The sequence below is a fragment of the Vanessa cardui genome, chromosome 1 (assembly GCF_905220365.1).
Source record: "Vanessa cardui chromosome 1, ilVanCard2.1, whole genome shotgun sequence".
Lineage (NCBI taxonomy): Eukaryota > Metazoa > Arthropoda > Insecta > Lepidoptera > Nymphalidae > Vanessa > Vanessa cardui.
Window position 1 is genome coordinate 8,820,464 of NC_061123.1, and position 21,091 is coordinate 8,841,554.

The following is a 21,091-nucleotide window of genomic DNA, read 5'->3' on the forward strand; positions in this document are numbered from 1 at the left end:
AAAATAAATCCAATTTGATCAAAAATTACGACAAAAACAATATATATTGACGACAGATGAACCAATCATAGATATAATTTGGTAATACAAGTTCTTAATTACAAAGGGCGTGTTTCAAAACGGACTTTAAACGATGAGCCGATATATAGTTAAAAGCAATTTTATTCCTCTCTCGCCGGTAATAACGCTTGACGCAATTCATAAATCGATATTATCAGGATATCGCTAAAGTAAAAGTAATGAGCTTATTCCTGTAAGGCCAAAGCCCTCTATTCTGTTGGCTATTTTATATCATCGATTTAATAGCTAAAAACGATACTGGAAGAGACTGTTTTCAGATTTTAGAATTATCGCTTAGATCAAATACATTATGAATACCTACTTTTTAATTATAATTCTTAATTTAGATATAAAATATCACAGCATCAAGACTCACCCATATACAATGGCGATTGTCTGCTACCCACGTTGTCGTCGACGTACGGTATGCCGAGTGTAGCAATACCGGTCTGCCCCACGCCGACGACGAGGAGACAGATGAATAGCCATGGTATCACCACGGCGGTGATAGACGACCGCGTGGCCCTGCTCTTAGCGTGAGCTTCGTCACATGTTATCAATGTTGAGTTTCCGTCTGAAGAGCACACGGGTGCAGCACCACCTCGGTGCGAATTTAAATGTACGTCCATCAACCGAGTCCCGTAAAGTACGTGCGGCACCACGCAACCAATCACTCCCACCGCGAGCACGAGCATCATGCACGCAATCCACCTCGGCCTGTGACCGCGACCTGCCAGATAGGTCAAAAACAATGCTGTGCAGATTTGTCCAATTTCTGTCGCCGCCAACAATGTTCCAGTTGTCTTCGATTCCACTTTAAATAACTTTTCGACCGTCGTTGTTACGCTGACGAAGTACGTTAGAAACATGCCCTGTAAAACCCATCCCGATAGAAACACCAGCATGAACACTCTAGTGGAATGAAATGCCGATCGTGGCCCGGGTTGCTGAGGTGTTGGTAGTTTGCAATCGAGAGATCCATTGTTGTTTCCCGTTGCTAACCGTTCTTGTTCTTCTGGTGTGGCCTCTACTCCTTTCATAGCGCCGTCCTGGGGCTCCGGGCCAGTGAGACCCACCTCCCCGCCCGCGGTGACACTTGCAACAACGGATGCCCTGCAACAAAAAAGGAAATTATTGTATCCATATAATAACAAATGTAATAATTGCACTGTGCATCATCGAACTCACGTCATAGTTCGGAGCAAAACAGGGTCCTAGATTCGCTTAAGCTAACAGTCCTTGCTGTCTACGACGAATGATTAAAATCGATATAAACGCAAGACTTTCCGATAATTTAATACAAAATAAAGTATAAGGAAATGAACTAAAGCTAGTCAAAAACCAGTACGAAATAAACGCAATGATTCACAAACATCCATACTCATTAAAAAACCAAAACCAAAATTTAAACAAAAATATTTTAGGGATGATAGGCTGCGTGCGCGCACCCAGCCTAGCGCAGAGAGACTGCAGCGTGCAATTACAGTCGCGCCGTAATGCAGTACACTGCACCCGCCCCTCGACTTCTCCCCACAGGGTTTTTATTGGCCGCCTATCCGTTTTTTGTGCGACACGCAGTTACACACGACGAAAGCTGTCTGAACGCGGCCCTCCTCCGAAGATTGCCTCTTGAATCGTTGCGGAACGTGTTTGTATTACCGAAGACGCTCTTAAAGCTCATCTCTATTTGCATTTTGCATGCAATTCAGTTGCAGGCGGGCATAAAAATAGCATTTTGTCCTGGCGCTCTAGTAAGAATAGGATAATTTAGATCACGCTTAAAAACGCTTTTTTTATTGATGAGATAGCAATTTTTAATAGGACTAATAATAAAAATAAAAACAGAACCACCAACAAATGGCAAACGATAAGCATTCGAGTGCAAGTCCACAATAATACAAGATTGGAATATTAACACAAATTCATACAGCTAACTGCACTTGCAGTACTCACCAATGAGGCCGATGACCAGAACGCTATGTACCGTCCTATGTACTTCATTCACTGGACTAGTTCCCCAATGTAAACTAATTTACGATAACTCTAATTACAGACGATTAAATGAGTGAAAACGCACGAGAATAACGTTCAGAGATGTGAATTTTTTCACGACCGAAGATAAACGAGACGCATTGGTAACTGCATACCGAGATAAGGAAATATAACTTGTGCAATGTTCGGACTATAATCAAATCCCTATCGCAACGGTGATAACGGGACGAGCTATATAAACCGACCACTTGTGATGCGGGTTACTGGCCTAACAACCTTAAACAGAGCCCCCTATCTATCATAAGCGTTTATAACAGCCAAGTCAGGAAAAATAGCCCAGTTCAAATTAACGTTTCATGAATCATCGTCCATTTCTTTTTAAAAGAAAATCTTGACCGTCAGCCAAATTTAAATTTTTATTTATTCAATCAATAAAATTATGATAAATACTTGGAAAGTATAATTATAATATTGGATATTTTATTATCATAGGTTCTGGTTTTAATTAACTTTCTCTCTCCTCACGAGTTCACACAAATCACATTAACGGACTAATGTTCTTGTCACCCAAATAATAAACACTTTATAAATATAGAATTAAAAGTGCAATGTAAATAAAAACACAACCAGTGTCCGGGCAAACAATCTGATCGCGAGGTCGAATCGCAGCCACGTTCAGAGAAGCGCGGACGCAGACGAGACGCCTGTGGCGAGACACAATTTAATTGGACAATGTTGTATGAAAGTCAAGCACACAAACAGCAACCGCAAAACGCAGTCGCATCAACAATGCGAGCTCAATCATTGATGATTTATTTAATCTTCTATCGCGATTGAGAGGCAATGAATCATACGAGACGGACGACGCAGGATCTATTTACGCGATTGAATAAACTACCTTTCGGCTTAACGCCTATAAAAAGACGATTAATCTATATTTTAACGCACGGACATATACAAGTTTTGTAAAAGAGGAGAAAGAAACTTATACCATTAAAACGGTAGGTAGATCAGGCCATAGAAATGCACAAAAATGTTCGAATTTTTGGAGTATATGGGACGCTCAGGGCAGTCCTTAATTACGATTCAGAGTCATACCAACACTATAAACATTCGAACAATATAGACATATTCAGTTTAGGTCGATTGATATAAGAGTTTTGAGTGAGCCTGTATAATTAAAGGCACAAGGGATATTATAACTTACCTCAGCTTTTAAAAATAACAATACATTAACGGTGTCGACTACTTACTATCCTGTAGCCAACAGGTCCCTCGTAATAATGCGTAATTTATAACAATTTGAAGAACACAAAATATTACCATAGTGTAGTAAAATAATCACCTAACCAGGATTAAAGAGAAAGGCGTATTTATTTCAGTCAAACAAACAAACCACAAAGTCACAAAACAAATATTTAATTAAAACTCCTTCGAAATACACAAAATAACAAGTACTTAACCATGGGTATTGAAAAAAATGAACATTTAATAAGTTACCAAGACTCACGGTACAAAAGAACAAAAAAATATTCGAACTGGCATGCGCAATCACAAAAAAGAGAATCAATCCAAAGTCTTTTTTAAATAAAGTATGATCAAACATGTTTCGAGAAACGAATTGCTTACGGAGGGTCAAACAACGTATTTGAATAACTATGTTAATTGCAATAAAATCAATTCTTGGAGCGTACTGAAGGATTAATTCAATTTTTAGTTTGGTGTCCATTTGGCAATTGCTTTTTAAAGCTAAGTAAACAAAAAAAAACGCTTTTCGAAACTTAGAAGGTACTTTCCACAACTAGGAGAACAATTAGTGAGGTTTATCAGATCTAAGTGAGAGGACAGTGCGGTCAAGGCGAGTGAGTAGGACTGATGGTACAGTGATGACGAAAAAACGTATTAAAGTTGCTATAAACACACCTAGAAATATAAAGCAAAACTTGCGTCTAAGTTAAGGAATACGACTATAAACTACATTATGTTACATTATTTTCGTTGCTTATGTAAATGTACTTTGCTGCAACTGTGTATATCAGATACCTCAGAATATAAAACGTAAGATGGAGGGCACGATGCTAGAAATACGAAAAAAAGTAACAAAAGAAACGAATAAAAACTCCCTCTAGTGTTAAACGTATTATTATCTATAAGTAATTAGGCTAATTCAAAATTGCTATAAATGTAAATTATTTTATAAACTTTTGTTTTACAATCTAAGACACAACACGCGAATTTTTCTTGAAAAATTGTATATATTGAATATTTTAAATGAAAATCAACGCAAAATTTCATCGTCTGCACACATTTTACTTTCATATACGCGTAAAGTCACTGAAACATCTCATTTTATTTAAGTAAAAAATTGGAATGAGATGAACTTTATTGACATATTTTGAGTCAAATTTTATCAGACAATATTAATCCTAATTAAATTAACATTTTGTTTTATAAAGTTTTCGGTTAATTAAACTCAGTAATTAGGACTGATTGCTTTAAAGATATTAAAATATATTTAAATGAAGAAATAAGAAAACCTTCGTGGCGAAGAGGTGTCAACCAAGATTTTACTTGTGTATTGTGTATTTGGATAACCAACCAGTTTACCTGCGCGTAGACAAAACTATAGAGCATGTCTAATGGTATAATAATTCTGACCTTAACCAAAAAATAATTAAAAGATAGATCTTTGTACAGTGCGGTCTGCTTATGCTTTCCGATTTACTTATCATTTGATTTATAGTAAAAGGCCTGTGGTCTTTTATTATAAAAAATACACTATGTTACATCAGATCATATTGGTTTCTCATTGGTATCATTTTTAAAATCTATGATAACATCACTTATCAAGATATACGAGGCCAAAAAACTTTCAAGAACTACATAAATACACAATATTATAAAATTGAAGTCTGGTTATCTGGAATTCGGACGTTTTTCGATTACATACTATATATAACACAGAACTTTTAAAATAATACCAATGTTATATAATAATAATAAGGTCTTTTAATTATGTACTTAAAAAACTAACGTGGTATTATATATTAGACTATATACCTAGACTGATTTTTACTGAATTTCTCTGCCCGATGAAGACAAACGATAATGACTTAGCACAATAAAAACAATACAATAAATCTCAATGCTAGCTGTTCCATGTAGCTGGAAAAAACATACAATAATTGCTGCATTAAGTCTGATAAAGTTCATTGGTAACGATATATCATTATTCAGTCCGTTACTATAATGTTCATGCAAGCAATAAAGTTCAATTGCATTCCAACATAATAAAGACCCCAGGAGCTGCCTTATGTTTTACGATCATTGGTCTCGTTAGTGACATGGTTTCATATTTCGTTTACTAACTTAACTGCGTCTTACAAATATAAGAAAGCAATCAAATTTAAATCATCAGTATAGATCTGGTGTTTAAGTTTTTTATTATTTCTTGCCTGCAACTAAAAAATACGTGACTTATCGAACGAAAATATGTTATTAAGTAATATAAATATCCGCTCTTTATTAATACCTACTAAACGGATAAAATATTTATATAGACACATTAAAATGACTCCATAAAAAAATGTTCAATTTATATGTTTTACGAATCAGTACGTGTTCATGAATCACTTCTGATGTTGTACCTTATTTTTACAACAATCATCATGATACCATTAACCTTGGCAATCATTTTTTACGACACATGTATCGCATGGAATTGAAGTAGCGACCCAAATTTATACTCACATATGTCAGGATATTTTTTCGTTTTTTGTCAGAGGCGTGTAAAAGTTGCCTTGTATTAAATATTAATGACGTAGTTAATTAATCTTTTTATTTATTCTTAGAATTTATTCATAACATACCAGTAGCGTTTTTGATTATATAATAATAATAGTTTATATTCGGAATAAAAACACGTCGGTTTAACATCGTACATTTAAGAAGATTTTAAACGTTACTAGGAATAATCCTTTTTATGTTTCCGTACAAAACTTTTTGAACAAAACATCTACCTAACGTGAATTTTGGTCTACAACTTTCAACATCTTTACTATTAATAACAAATCATTGATTGACATGCCTGTTTCTACAAATATTGGCTGAATAATCAAGGCTATTTGACCAAACGAAAATGAGAGTCGAAATGAATTATGAAAGTACAAACTAACAATGTCATCTTCAACTGACTCTTAGTCTCGATCGCAGTAAGCAGTATCGCAGTAAGCAGTAAGCAGTAAATATTTAGATTAGTGATTATCAAATGCATATCAACAATTCATTCTAGAAACGACTTTCGTTTGTAACTATTGGACTTTTGAAAATGAAACATCGAGGTGAAGTTTGATAAAATCGCTATAAAGATCGCAAGAAACAATAATCCTCGTTTTTTCTAATTTTCTACTTGAGCATTAAATAAAGAGTAGCACTAAGAACGGAAACGGGCCTATAGGCAATAAGAAAGATGTTTCCCATATTTATCGCCTTAATATCTAATCTATATTTTCAATGGAATGAAAGCTGTGTCATTGAGTACAATCAATACCGTAGCGGAATTAAAATTATTTAAGATAAGCTAATCAAAGCAAAAACATTATGCAGAAAATTTAGTTAGAAACCAATTCGAGTAACGCCCAAGCCCTATACATATACGCATTTGTTTGCGATTTTCTCGAGTTTCTATTTGTCTCTGTAGTAAATATGGAAAAGATAACTATTTACGATAAAGACAACTATTTTCGGAGTACGGAGGCTGAGCAGATGTTTTATAAAAATAGAAGATGGATGATTCTGTCGACAAAGAGACTAGACACGGCTATAATAACAACAGACTCACATAGAAAAAACTATCTTATATGCTTATCGTTAGTGCTAACTAGCTTAACACCGAATCAAGTCAAGCCTCGGTTAACTCAATATAATAATAAATTGCCATAATTGAATAATAGCTTCTAGTAGTTTCTAAACGTGAGGAGTTGATAATTTATTGTAACAGTCTGATTACGGTAATTAGCAGTAAAAGCTTTTAATTTTGTAAAGACTTCAGGCAATATTGCTTTAAAGTTATTGAATTGACGTAATTTTCTTGCCCTAGGGATTATACAACTATCTATAAGTATGCACTTAATTTAGTGGCACTGCAGTCTGCAGTCAGATTATTTTTAAATTTATTAACAGGTATGTAAAGAAACTTATAAGATTAATCACATCCTCCGCATTTATTAGGAAACTATAGAAATGAAAATAATACTTTATTCCTAGATTTGAATCGTAGGATTAAAAAACAGCGAGGGACAAACGTGAGAGCGCTTTTAATTTTTTTATTATAAGCTTAAGCTGGATCTTACAATACAAAAATAACAAGAAACATCAAACCGTGCAAATCGTTTATAGAAATTACACAATGAATTAAAACTTTTACGCATTAATCATTTCAAATCGAAGGTTTAATTTGAATCGATTAGCATTTAAAATACGCGTATGGTGCGTTGTGCAGATGGCTTCAAACTGGTTACTTTAAATTTATTATCAAATGACACGCGCTCCGAACAGACCGATTTAACTCATCAACGGGAATCCAATTTACTTACACCACAATAGATAGGCTAATTATTGTTATGTACACATACTAAAACTGGGTAAATTCCTTGACTGTTATAAATGATTAGAAGCTTATTATCAAATTTAAGGCATGTAAGGCATTAAGGCATGAAAGGAGAACAAACGGAAATATAAATTGTCTATTTGTCAAAGCGTCACGCAAAAAACTAGTGAATCCATATTGAAGATTTTTTTTATTATTAAACATTTTATAACAAAACTTACTACAATGAGAAGAGGCGGAAATATAACAATAAACCACTTATGAAATGTACCCGATGGATACGCTATGAGGACTTAGTTATAAACGAAATTACATGCGGGCGACAACGCGGTTAATAACTAAGCGATACAAGTAAACTTATTACATATCGAATTAATAAATTTATAGATTACCAATATTTTACTACTCAATTAATTTTATGTTTAAGTTTGTTCGAGTCTAATTGTAGACATTATTCATAGATAAAAGAGCCTAGTATCAACATTGTATTATATTAGTTCTCGGTGCGACACAGATTCTGAAATGTATGGCGAGGACAGAGCGACAATCAGACACATTGACACATTTCGCTGTACAGATTGTATAACCATTTAATTATAATTATTTAAAACGATACAATTGTTATTTAATTTCAAAATTCTTTTTTTTCTATCAAGAAGGTTTAACTTAACTAAACAATCAAGGATTCTTCATCTTCATTAACTCATATTTAATTTGACATATAATGTTTCTTTTATATTTATGTATTATAAAAATAATATATAGCTCAGTCTTCTATATTTAGCAGACAAAAACTATGATCTACCCAATATTGTCAAAAGTTACCTACAAAACATTATTTTAATTTTCAGTTAATGTGTACTTGCATTCAAACTTGTAATCCGGTTTTGTTTTTTTATTAATTATATCATAAATACTTTCTAATCTTTCAAATACAAATGCGTTTCAAAAAATTAAAAAAGAAACATCAATCGAGTATGCTCGTATTCCAAACTGTCCAAGTTTCTGACGTAACTCTAGAATCTTTACCCTAAGCAACTTCCTTAGCTGTGTAACCTGACAACCAAACTTGATTAAAGGCAGCATTTTATGTTTGAATCGCGTGATTGCCTTCATATTTGCAATTTAATTCCAGTACTAGTCGTTACGAATCTAGCATTTGTAAGCAAGCTATCAACTTAAAATTCAGATGTAATTAATTGATCTACAATTTGCATTCGGGATTACGATCTAGTTCTGGTTGTTATCGCTACGTAATACCTACCTGATTCGAGTGATAACAATGTCAATCTCTGCACGTTGAATAATATACATTAATCTTTTAATGGCATATTGCAATATAAATTCCTGAATTACTTATATAATTTTCGTAAAACATTTATTATTTTATCATGAATATTTAAAGTTTTGTGTTTCAATCTCAAAATATTTCCTAGCTATGGACAGGATGTTTTAATACTTAAAACTGTTCTGTTTTGCTGTATATTATATGTGGCAAGCGAAATATATATCACAAGTATAATACAAAAGAAGACGGTCTTAAAAGTAACGATTTCTCGTCATAAATAAGTCAGATAATACGCGTAATAAAGAACAACTCGCGGTGGATACAATGGTGTATCTTGAGAATAAATAAAATTAAATTCTGTACCACAATAAAACAACGTAAATTTACTTTGAATCGAAACTTAATAAGAAGAAATATAAAAAGGGAGATTAAAACGAATAATTCAGGCGCAAAGACATTCGCGTGAAACAAATCCTTCGTAAAGAGGTGTGTCTACATAAACCAGCTTTGACAGGAGACGCCCAGCGGTGCTCCGTAGCTGATGAGAGATATACGGTTTAAGCGTTCACATAAAGATTTAGGAGGAAAAGTGATGATGAAATTGGCAAAGAACCAGAGATCAAATATCCTTGAAGAAATAGACGGTTGATTTGTAAATTAGTATTGCAAAACGAATTCGTATTCCATTGAATGCACCTATGAGCTGAAGCTAGTTTAGAAGTTGGTACACGATAAGATATCTTTATGCTTTCTAACACGGCAAGTTTTCCTTAGATAGTTTGGTTTGCGCAATATGACATAATCGAGCCTTGACATTGTTGATCTCATACGCCAGGCGCGTACTAAAGAAATACCAGGTACTCGGGCAAAACTTATTTAACATATTTAAAATAATAAAATAAACGTTTGATTACCGAAACATGCTAAAAAACTAATTATATTCATTTTCTTTATTGTTTAACTTCATTAATATTTTATTTGATTCCAACTGCTTTATGTTCTATAAGTTTACAGATCTTTAGGTCCTGTTTTTAATTAAGACCGCAGTTTTGAAGAAGCCTGTGACAACACTTTCCGTCCTCGGAAAGCAGGTAAAGGCTCTGTTGAGTCTTTTGTGTCAGTTTTGCTCTACCATAAAATCACAAGAGAAAACAAATATAGAGTATTTGGGCAAATCCTTCTACGCTACATGTCCTCCACAGTTAGTTAGTCTCGGAATCCCCCTTTAGAATATCTGCCGTGACTGAAATCGGTTAGGACATCATCGCTTACAGTTTACCACTTATGATTTTAACTAATTAATTAATAAAATATTGAATCCGTTCAGGTGGTCACTTGTTTAGTTTATAATGGAAAACTACGCCGAAATAAAGTATACGTTGGTCGAGCAAGGTCGTTCCACAAATCACTAGTTCTGCCAATTTGACACCACTCACCTCCACTTATTGGACAAAGTGGAACGTGTAAATGAAGAAACGATACGCCCAGTCCGCAACCGTTTAACAGGCATCGGTAATGATGAAACAGATGTCAAGTTTGAAGGTAATATTCATTTAAATATGAGAAAGATATAATAAATTAAAGGAACTACTTTTTTTGGTCAAATAAATAATAGGAAAACGCAATTAAAAGCATAATTGTATAAAAAGCAACCGCCTAATCATTATAGTACAAAAGTAAAAAATATATATCAAGTGTATTATTTAAATTTGACAGAAAACTTTATCGTAGAACAATTAGTCAAAACTTTGTCAATCATTCATCACATGGTAAAATAACACCTACATACACTTGGTTAACATTAAGTATATTATAAAATTTACAGTCATCATTGGCTGTTTAATCGAATTGTCCCCAATCAGAGAGTACGGGTGAAAGCAAAACACCAACTGTCATGTAATTCGGCCTATAGGGGCGGGGTGCTAATAATGTCATCGTATCAACGACGCCTCCGTACCTTCGAGTGGGATTTGCATACAACGATCGCCTGAATTCACGTGGAGAAATCTCGACGTACAACTTTTTAAGAGTCTGCAAGCATTGTGTGTTCAACGAAGCTGTTTCCATTACCCATTTGAGCAAAGTGAATACTTTAGGGTCAACGTACGAATGCTCAAGACCGAGAGAATCGATAACTGGTACTTGTCTCTTGATATTATTAAATTGCGATTTTTTGATCTTTGTATAGCTTCTTCTTTTTTTTCATTTCAAATGACTGATTTTTGCGCTGCAATTAGTACCTACATATATAAAGTGGAATAAGTGTAATTCGTTCGAAAATTGTTGTAAATATAAAGGAACTTCAGGAATTTATGATATGAATTTATGATTAAAATTACAGTAGCACATTTTTTGCCTTTAAATATATTATCTTCTATCTATACTTTATTAAGATAAAATAACATTAAAATACAAATTTATTGAAAACAGAACTTTAAAAATTCATCATAAGTAACAACTAGTTTGGGATTAACTCCGCTGCTATTTTATAAATATCATTTCTTTGAGGTAACAATGTACTTTTTTATATCTAAATAAAATTGTCATAAACTAAACGATTTGTATTTAATTTATACTGATAAAGTTTATTGAATAGTTTATGGGTTGAAAATACTTAATTAATAAACAAAACACGCGCGCGTTGAATTAAGTGGGTGAGGGCCAGTTGTGTCTCTGTGAAGAAAGATTCTCTTAAAGCGTTTTACAAAACGTTATAATCTCTACAAACATATTTGTTCTCAAAATTTTCAAACAGTAAAAAATAAACGGTTTTCTAAAAACTGCTTATTTGTCATAAGTTTGATTTGATTAGACAAATGTTGAAGACAGTGCCGTCGTACTTGAAAAGGGCTTACGAACATGGTTCTAGTATGAGAACAGGTTTAAATACCTTAGATTTCGTAAAAGGCATCTTTTTTACCTCGGACTTCCGACACTAGCGTAAAATACAACGAATAACAGGCTTTGAAATCCACTCGACTCTCGGCGTGCTCAGCTAATGGACCGAACCATACGTATACGACAAACAACCTTACATCACCTTTATACAGGACATAGGTTTAATGATCATCGCTTTTTAGGAGATCGACTCAAAAAAACAAGCGTGAGATAGTCTAAATTATTAATTGAAACAGAGTAAATGTGTTCTGCTGGGCAATCACTAATCTAAATCTATGCTATGCGTTTATGATTGGCCCAGCCAATTAAGAACAGCGCATTAAGACTTCCTCAAAGCACAAAATTTGTGTAAAATAATGCAGAACTTAAAACAATCAAAATCGCCGACAACGATACGACAACGATAAGTCCCGAATTAAAATTGTATCATATCCACTACCAAAATAGCCGACTCCGTAAATATTTACGGCCTCTCAATTTTGAATAGATGTTTACTATACTTTTATTTACTTTTAATTATATTCCTAGTATCGGTATCCAACATAAAAGTAACGCAACACAACAAAAAGAAGTCATGGCCGCAGTCAAGTTCAAATCTCTGGGTCAACCTTTATTACCTTTAGACAAATTTCAAATACTTTCCATTTACGAGTCACGATTACAGGGTTATCTTTCAGTCACAAGAGACAACGAACTCGTTTTAAATTACAAAAACAAAATCCTTAAGGTTTATATTTCACGCAGTCTTGTTCTTTTTTTAACTTCATTATCATGTCGACGTAAATACTTTGAATTTATTTTGAAGCATTTGACCTTTTACACTCTAATAGAATAACCGATTATCGATGTTAGCATTAATCATCACGTCTGATTAGAAAATATTTCTTGACCAAATTTGACAAAACTTCAACTTTAACAAATAGGATTTGTCTTATTATTTGCAGCATTATTAAGATTATTGAAAGATCTAGGTCAGAATAATTTAGTACTGTAAGGCGAAAATGACGGTAAAACAGATAATGACACATTTGTAAGTAGGATAAAATGATCTTCTAATAGCTTGTTTGCACGGTATAGAAACGTGTATCTACGTGTAGATTAATATTCGTGGAAACCTTGAAACCAATACTGCCCAAAGGGTTTACCTGCCGTACTACACTGTAGCATCTGCTATCTTATTGTTTTGAATTATGGATGACGGAGCAGAACAACTGGTTCGAACTACGCATTATATGTGCAAAAAATATCTGGTTTACTCACGCTTAAACACAACGCTTCCAATATTGTATATGCATACATAATAAGTGTTTGGTAATTCAACGAATTTAATATCTTATATCTGGTTTTCACAGTAGTATGTCAGAAGTTATTTCGTTTCTATGAAGTAAAGTCAGTCTATATTCAAGAAGCAGGAAGATAAGTAGAACTATTTACTTCAATATAAACAGTGCTTGACAGTTTTTGATATTATAATTATAATAAATTAACGGTAATAAACTATTCATAAAATATAAATAGCAAGGAAGCTATTTTAATCTTGTACACAAAATTTACGATGACAAGAAATTACTGAATTTCCTTTCGTTTATTTTCAACATGCACTGGCTATAAAGGTTGTGTAGTGGTCATTTAATGTAAATGTATTCATGCGATTAATCACATTATCTTTAATAATAATTAAAAGCTATTTTTTCTTTTACTCATAAAGTTCATTAGGCATGTTGAATGAAAAACACATAACTACGATTGAATAAGGAACTTTTTTTTAAATTCCAGCCAGCGTTTGGCCATAGAAGTGGCAACAGAAATTTAAAAAATTGGATATCGAAACTCCATTGACCGTGAACCATTACCGGATGTTAAACGAAATAAAAGAGTATAGTAGCAGATAGCTGTTACTCGACCCACATAAGTAACCTCGTTACAACGAAATCGCAATGTAATTTTGCGACTCACATTTTTCGGAACACTTTTACTTCGACATCAGGTTACAGTTTTTTGATGACACCAATTTCTCTTTCAATAACTTTTAGTTAAACTTCGGCTATAATGCCCTCAATGTTTATGTAGGTCTTCGGATCTTCATATTGCCCTACAAATACTGATGGTATCAAATTTAGCGTACGAATAATATACGCCTGTGGTTAGTCAGTAATTTAGTTTAATAAAATTATTATTAAATACATCTTACGAAAAGCCGCATTGTCATATATTAAAATGTGAACAATAAGGCAAACGCTCTTAATATTCTTAATACTGAATGAAACGTTATTTTATAAAACTTCATCAATTTCATAAAGAAATCACCGTAAGCACATAGAAACGAGACAAACGAGCAGAGTTATTTGGTAAATATTTTGTTATCTTCATGTTTTCGAATCATATTTTATGTATGCGTAAACTGTACAAGCTTTCTCTCTTGTACTCTGATTTGCTTAAATTTCGCTTATTTTACAATCAATGTACTTCAATGGAATAAAATCTCTCCTTGCTTACATCTTATGTCTTGGATATGCTAAGACTCATAAGGGTTTCAATCAATTTGCGTTCGTAAATACATAGTTTAAATCTTTTTAGATTAATTCTAGTCATTAATTGCGATGAGCGTCATAGAAAAAGAACAGCATGAATATCAGATATCGTAGCAATTATAATACGTAAGGAGTAATTAAGGTATACTTTACTCATTGAGGTTTTCAAATTCCAACGCAAGAGAGCTTTTAGTTTCAATGAATAAGATTTCATTGATTGCAACCAGCTTCTTATTAAAATATAATAAAAAATTTCCATTACATAAAAACTGTGTATAAAATTACGGTCCAAATTTATAGTCAATTAAACGTTGGGTACAAATACAGAGCCGGCTCTACCAGAGGAACTAGTCAAAGCAAACGAGAGCGAATCTAATACAAACTTGTAGCACGCTGGATTACTTTCATCTGTTGAGATACTGAAAGCATACTTTTACTTTCAAAGTAGAAAGAATCACAGATTGAATATCAAAATAGACGTATTATACAAAGCAACTATAATATAAACATATTTTATATCCAGATATAGAGATAACATAAGTCATGAGCGCAAAGAAAATAACTTATCAAATTGAACCGTTACAATTTAACGCTGTTAACGCGCATTGCTTAGCTCATAAAACCTTAATCCTACACCATTTAACGCACAATACTAAAGGCATAAACCTGCCGGCACTGCGAGAGGGATGTCGACCGTTAACTGAGCAACAGAAAGCAATAAGAAATCAACCTGTATCAACTTGATATTTTACTAAAGTAGAGATACCATAAATAAACTATTATATAGGACAAACTAATTAATAATCTAATCATATTATATCAATATTTACGAATTTATAATATGAAGTTAAACAAGATTGTCATATGAAGGTATAAATATAGTATAATGTAGACATTTGAACGCATAACTTTTAATGCCTTTGTAACATTAAATAACGAGTAGACTAGTCCACAGTATCCCTGATGAATGGAGTTCTACTCTAGCAATATTTCGTTAAGCACCTAGGGGTAACGTACGAGGCAGGGGACAATAACATTGTCCCTTCATTTTATATCCACCTTAAACTATTATACCGAACATAAATAGTCACGCCAGTTTTTTGTACAATTAGTCACTTTTACAATCACTTATTATTTTATTTGTATAATGAGAATGTAGTCATGATAAATTGAATACACTTAATATTAATGTTGATATGATTTAATAAAGTAGTATGCACGCAAGGTTGAAAAATGTAAGTAAACATTCCAAGTATGAAAGTTGAAAAAATACTGTTTATATAAAATAATGTAATAGGTTAATTTATTTCATTAAAATGTTATAATTAAAATTTCGTTAATAATAATTATATAGACTTGATACAACTGATGAAACGAAAACTTATATCACCTGTTGAAACGGCAAAAAGCTTAGAATGCAGCGTCACATAGTAACCACATTAATAGGAAAATTTATGTCAGAACAAGAAGCAGCCCACGAGAACTGGTCAGACGAAAGCGAAACCTCTCTAATTACTTTCATCGGTCCAGAAACTAACAAAGTTGCTTTAACAACCGACTCAGAAATGAGGACGTTAACGGATATAATAAAATATTTAAATAATGAAATTAATTATATAACACAATTCAAGATCAAAATTCTTCAAATACACACCACATTAAACCACCTTCAGAACTCGAGACAATAAGTCAGTTCTTGACACAATTCATCTTACTTTTTTGTAATTTTTTATAATATAGGTGGCAGGCAAATATTTGATAAGACGGTAAGTGGTAACTAGTACCCATAAACAGTGGCTAACAAGAAATTTTAAAAATTCATTACATCACCAATGCCCCACAAACCTTGGGAACTAAGATATTACGTCCGCTGAGCCTTTTGGCTAACCCACCCTTCAACAGGTCCGGCTCTAAATATTGCTACTCGCTAGTAAAATGTATGAAGAATTGGTAGCTACCACTTGGCTTGAGCTTGGCTTTAATTGAATTGACTTTACCTCTTGGCTTTTACCTCAACCTAATACAAAAATATGTATTCATAGAATATAACATATACCTGTGCTTCCTACTATTGTGGAACAGTGTGCGTCTCTTTTAAATTGGAATAATATATTTTCCTGACATTTTTACATATTTAATTTTTGCACATCTCCATCATAATTATTTATCAGTTAGTAGCTGAAAGACTTTTTGTAATTTAAATATATATATCAGACAAAATATTTTGTTAAAGTCTGGATATTATATAGTTATTAAAAATAATTATTTTTGATAAAATCACATCGTTATGTTAAACTGAAATTAAAGATAAGAGTTTATTATTATCTCCTAGCAACCATTCTGTTTATCAAAACTATATTTATTTGCCTCTGTATCAATTTGATAGATCAAACAACCTTCATATACATTCCTTGTAAATAAGAAATTAAACATTGCTTTCAGAAAGTAAATACTCTGCTATTATACTTATGACTCAAACCTTTTAGGCATTATACGCTAACGCTCAGTCGAGCAGATTATATGTAGGTACTTATATACACGCTTAAAAGTTATGACTGCGGCCATTAAAAATACAACAGTATATTATGTCATTTTAGTGATACTTTTAATGATAGTGCTGCTTGAGAAGTACGGTCAATATACGATAAGACAGCCGTGGGAGTTATCTCTCCCGATACGAATGAACTTCCAAAAGTTCGTGTAACTTTGCGTAAAGATAATAAAAGAACGATACAAAATCATATTCGTATGTCTACATTTCAATATTTCTTAAGAATAAATCAGTAATAATAGAAACGGAAAAAAGTGGTCATCATTGAAAGTCTACAAAATTGCATTTGTTGAATCATCAAATTGAAATAATGTAGTTGACATAACTTGCCAGATGCATACATTGCCTAATATACATATTAATAACAAATAATTAGATAACAATTTTGATAAAATATAACACACAACCGATACATTGGATTGTAGCATTAAAATTCATGACAATACGTATCCCGAAAACTTTAGATTGCTAAAAGTTTTCACAGAGCTTATAATGTACATGGTTCATATTGATGTTTATTATTAAGTTCGGGAGGTGAGAAGGACGAATGTCTAGAGGTCGATGAAAAGGACGAAAGTCTGGAACGCAATAATACTAAAATTGGACAAAATTTTAACATTAAGACTTTTAGGTAATCCTTAATTTTATTTATATCAGGTAATCTGAGATGTCACAAATGGGCCTTACTTATATTGACTTATTAAGACAGCACGTAAACACAAACACTACAAATTATAGAAAAACTGATGCATTGTTTAATGGCTAAAAACACAGACTGGCATGTAAGTTCTGAGCTCTACCATAAGTAAAGTAAATTTACTACAAATATGTATAAATAATTTTTCATGAACAATTAAATTATAACTACATTTTTAAAAATTTTATCCTAAGTTAGTGACTGTCAAAAAACTACTTTTGGATTGAAAGTAAATACCGCAGATCTGATAAGAACTGGCAAAAAAAACTCAGTGTCACTTTTTCATTTCAACAATTTTTTGTTTACAGTATTTATAACTTTTTGAAACAGCTTGGAGGCAATCTTATCATTGCCCCAATGTTTTTTCTTTTTATCTAAAAAGTCATTACTTTTATAATATATTTTATTACTAAAGATATTATACAACTAATAATTTTCACAATTTCTTATTAATATTTTAGATTTTATATACCTAATCATTGAACATTTTTGAACGTTTACTGAAATCTTGTTGTAAAGATTCCAGCATATTTATAAAACTATATATACTCAGAGTAAGGGAACATTTTTTTTCTCTACAATATACATCAATTTACATATGAAAAAGACCACACACGAATGTTTTTTGTTATTCTTAACATGCAAGAGTGCATACGACTACAGTTTTTATAAACAGAAATAGGCTGGAGACGGTAACGCCAGCCAAAATGTCGACGACAATTATACGAGTGTATCTACTCTTCATTAAAGACCTAAACTATTCTTTTAAGTTATAAGTATGTTTTGTATTTTTCATAATCATATATCAACACGTGGTATTTCTGTACAACAAATGACTTAATAAAATCAAGAAGAGTGGGCTTTGCGATATGAAAAATTGTAGCATTGATAAAACTATATGCTTATTGAAGTTGTCGAGAACTATAAAGTTAATTCGATTTTAGGAGAGCCTTCGCTTGAAATCCGTTTCCTTCACTGTTTATTTATTGAACACTCGGGTTATCTAATCGTTGTCTTTATTTACAATAAGAATATTTTCTTTAAATATTTACTCGCACTAACAACAGTAATTTGTTAAGCCAAGAGTCATACTATGTGATCAACGACCTATATAAGTAGCGGCAAATCGGTCATTTCCAGTAACGCACACGTATTTACACGGTCTTATCTGTTGACATGATATCCATCAGCGTTTGATCAGAACACAGCGTTGGGTAAATAGTGGGGTAAAGATATGACTGTTTAACTAACTCAGCTTACTCAATGACTTACGTTTTATTTTCAAAATTATTGTATACCTGGGGCCAGCGTTTTGATCCCAGCCGTTGATATTTTAATTTTATTACAGAAACTTAAAAAAGATCACAACCGGTTCAGTTTCGAAGTGGAACGCAAATGACATAAAATTACGACCTTCAAGAATGAATCGCTGATGTCTAATTGATCGGATTACCATCGAATTGTTTTTGGGGGTTTTGATGGTGTAAAAATTTGAACCAATCGCATTAAAACATACTTTAACCAAAAAAATGAAAGCTAATAAAAACAATAACATTAACTAAAGTTATTTTATATTTCCTAGGTAATAATGATTTACTGTACAAACACAATATCATGAGCATTTATTGAACAACTCACACCAAACACTTGAGACATTAAAGGCAAAAGTCTAAAGTAACACAGAAGTTGTGCAGCAAAGCAAAGTACCATTAAGTCTAGATCGTGAATTCCATTTTTAATGGTAATGCGAGTATATCTTAAGCTGATTTTGAAACAAAACATTTGCATACATTCTAAAATCCAAACTAGCAATTTAAAATATAGATGGCACTTACGATCAATTTCGGCTTATTGCTGATCCTTTGGCACTTAACGAGTATAGCGCATATGACTAATATATTGGCAAAAGGATTTTATGAATCCGTTAGCGTCGGTAACACTGGCAAGGATCACTTATCAATCGGCAAAGTGTACGACACCGTCGGTGGTCGGTGCGTCGCGCCTCGCGTGCTAGTCAGAGCGGAGTGCCGGCGTGCGGCGTCGACTCTTGTAAACAAATAGCTGGTGGGGGGCCCGCCAAAAAGCCTGGTCGAATCACGCCGCTCACTTACGTCACTACCAACGATACACAAGCTGACCGCTCTTGGAGATTTACCTTCAATTACTCCTAGAGATAAGATTTTGGGCCATGTTTAAGTGTAAGTCGTTATTGAAGTATAATTGACATAAATCTGTTTGGGCTTGTACTAGCTTAACTTTACAAGACAGGTGATTGGCAAACACGGTAGTGGGAGGATAATATATCTTAAACATACAAGACATAAATACTTCTACTGAAATTCAATTTAAGGCAATATCTCAATTCGGCATGTATATTATAAGTGATAAATTCTGTTATACTATAAAATAATCACAAACACAGCGCTATTATCTTGCCATTAAGCAGCAGAAATAACGTTATTAATATACTCAAATATACACATCTAAAAAAGAACATCATATGTACAAAAATATTAGACAAAGCTATACTTTTTTTCTTCATAGAAGACACACACACACACGTTTCATTTCAAAAACACCCAAAAATAATGCAACACTTTAACCTCATCTGACGAAGTTGTAATCTATTTATTAACGTAGTCTTTGTAATATCTAATTGAAAAATATACTAAACCAATATACATTTAACTTATACAAGAAGATGCAGCTTCATTGGTAAATCAATATAAACTAGACTATTCACGAGACAAGCTTATATATGAAACATGATTTTTTAATACAATATTTCATCCAATATTGGCTTTTTGAGAATATCTTAATAGATTTAATGATTTTTCTGTTGTCAAAAAGGCGTGTTCTTGACTAAAACGAAAGGTGTAAGACGAAAACTTGAATTTCGGGATTCCTAATGACTGACAAAATTTATAAATTTAAGAGCAGGTATAAACTGAGTGTTCATAGATGAATCTAGTTCAATGTTAAAATTTGATATTTTATGTATACCTACACAATAATTTCAAAGGTTGAATTGCATAAAAACAAAAAAAAAAGTTAAATTTTCTTGATAAAAGAAACCACGTAGAGTCTAAGTTCTAAATTTACTTTTTTTATATACTTGTAATGATTTAAATTATTGAGACATTAAATTAATAATTGAGAAAAATATACGTAATTCGTAATGAGAAAATAAATTACTAAGAGCTTTTTTAAAAATCCCTTTCATCTTAAATATAAATAAAACGATTAATGAATATAAAGCGCTTACTTCTACTTTCGCGAAAAGAAAATGGATATCATCCTATCTCATATTGCTTGCACCTACTTCATGTAGGTTCAATATGTTATTTCGCTCGTGCTCTATAGAGATGACTTTACTATGGAAAAACCCCTATCAATGCTCAAAAGTAAAACTTTAATTTGTCTTTCATATTCTACACGACCTACTTTGAATCTATAAATTGGGTAT

At 32.5% G+C, this 21,091-nt stretch overlaps 1 protein-coding gene across 5 annotated transcripts in view; it reads right to left on the bottom strand.

Moving 5' to 3' along the window:
- LOC124544084 (solute carrier organic anion transporter family member 74D-like) overlaps positions 1 to 21,091 on the bottom strand; it is a 56,189-nt gene that overhangs the window by 24,890 nt on the left and 10,208 nt on the right. The window contains exons 1-2 of one of the 5 annotated variants that reach the window (XM_047122518.1): positions 19,461 to 19,664; positions 437 to 1,173 (exon numbers count right to left, since the gene is read on the bottom strand). In XM_047122518.1, the coding sequence (XP_046978474.1) occupies positions 437 to 1,100 (664 nt within the window). In that variant the 5' untranslated portion in view covers positions 1,101 to 1,173; positions 19,461 to 19,664. Of the gene's footprint in view, positions 1 to 436; positions 1,174 to 1,248; positions 1,547 to 2,013; positions 2,197 to 3,043; positions 3,055 to 19,460; positions 19,665 to 21,091 lie in introns of those variants that run through there. The other 4 variants (XM_047122542.1, XM_047122534.1, XM_047122509.1 and 1 more) reach the window with 4 other exon arrangements.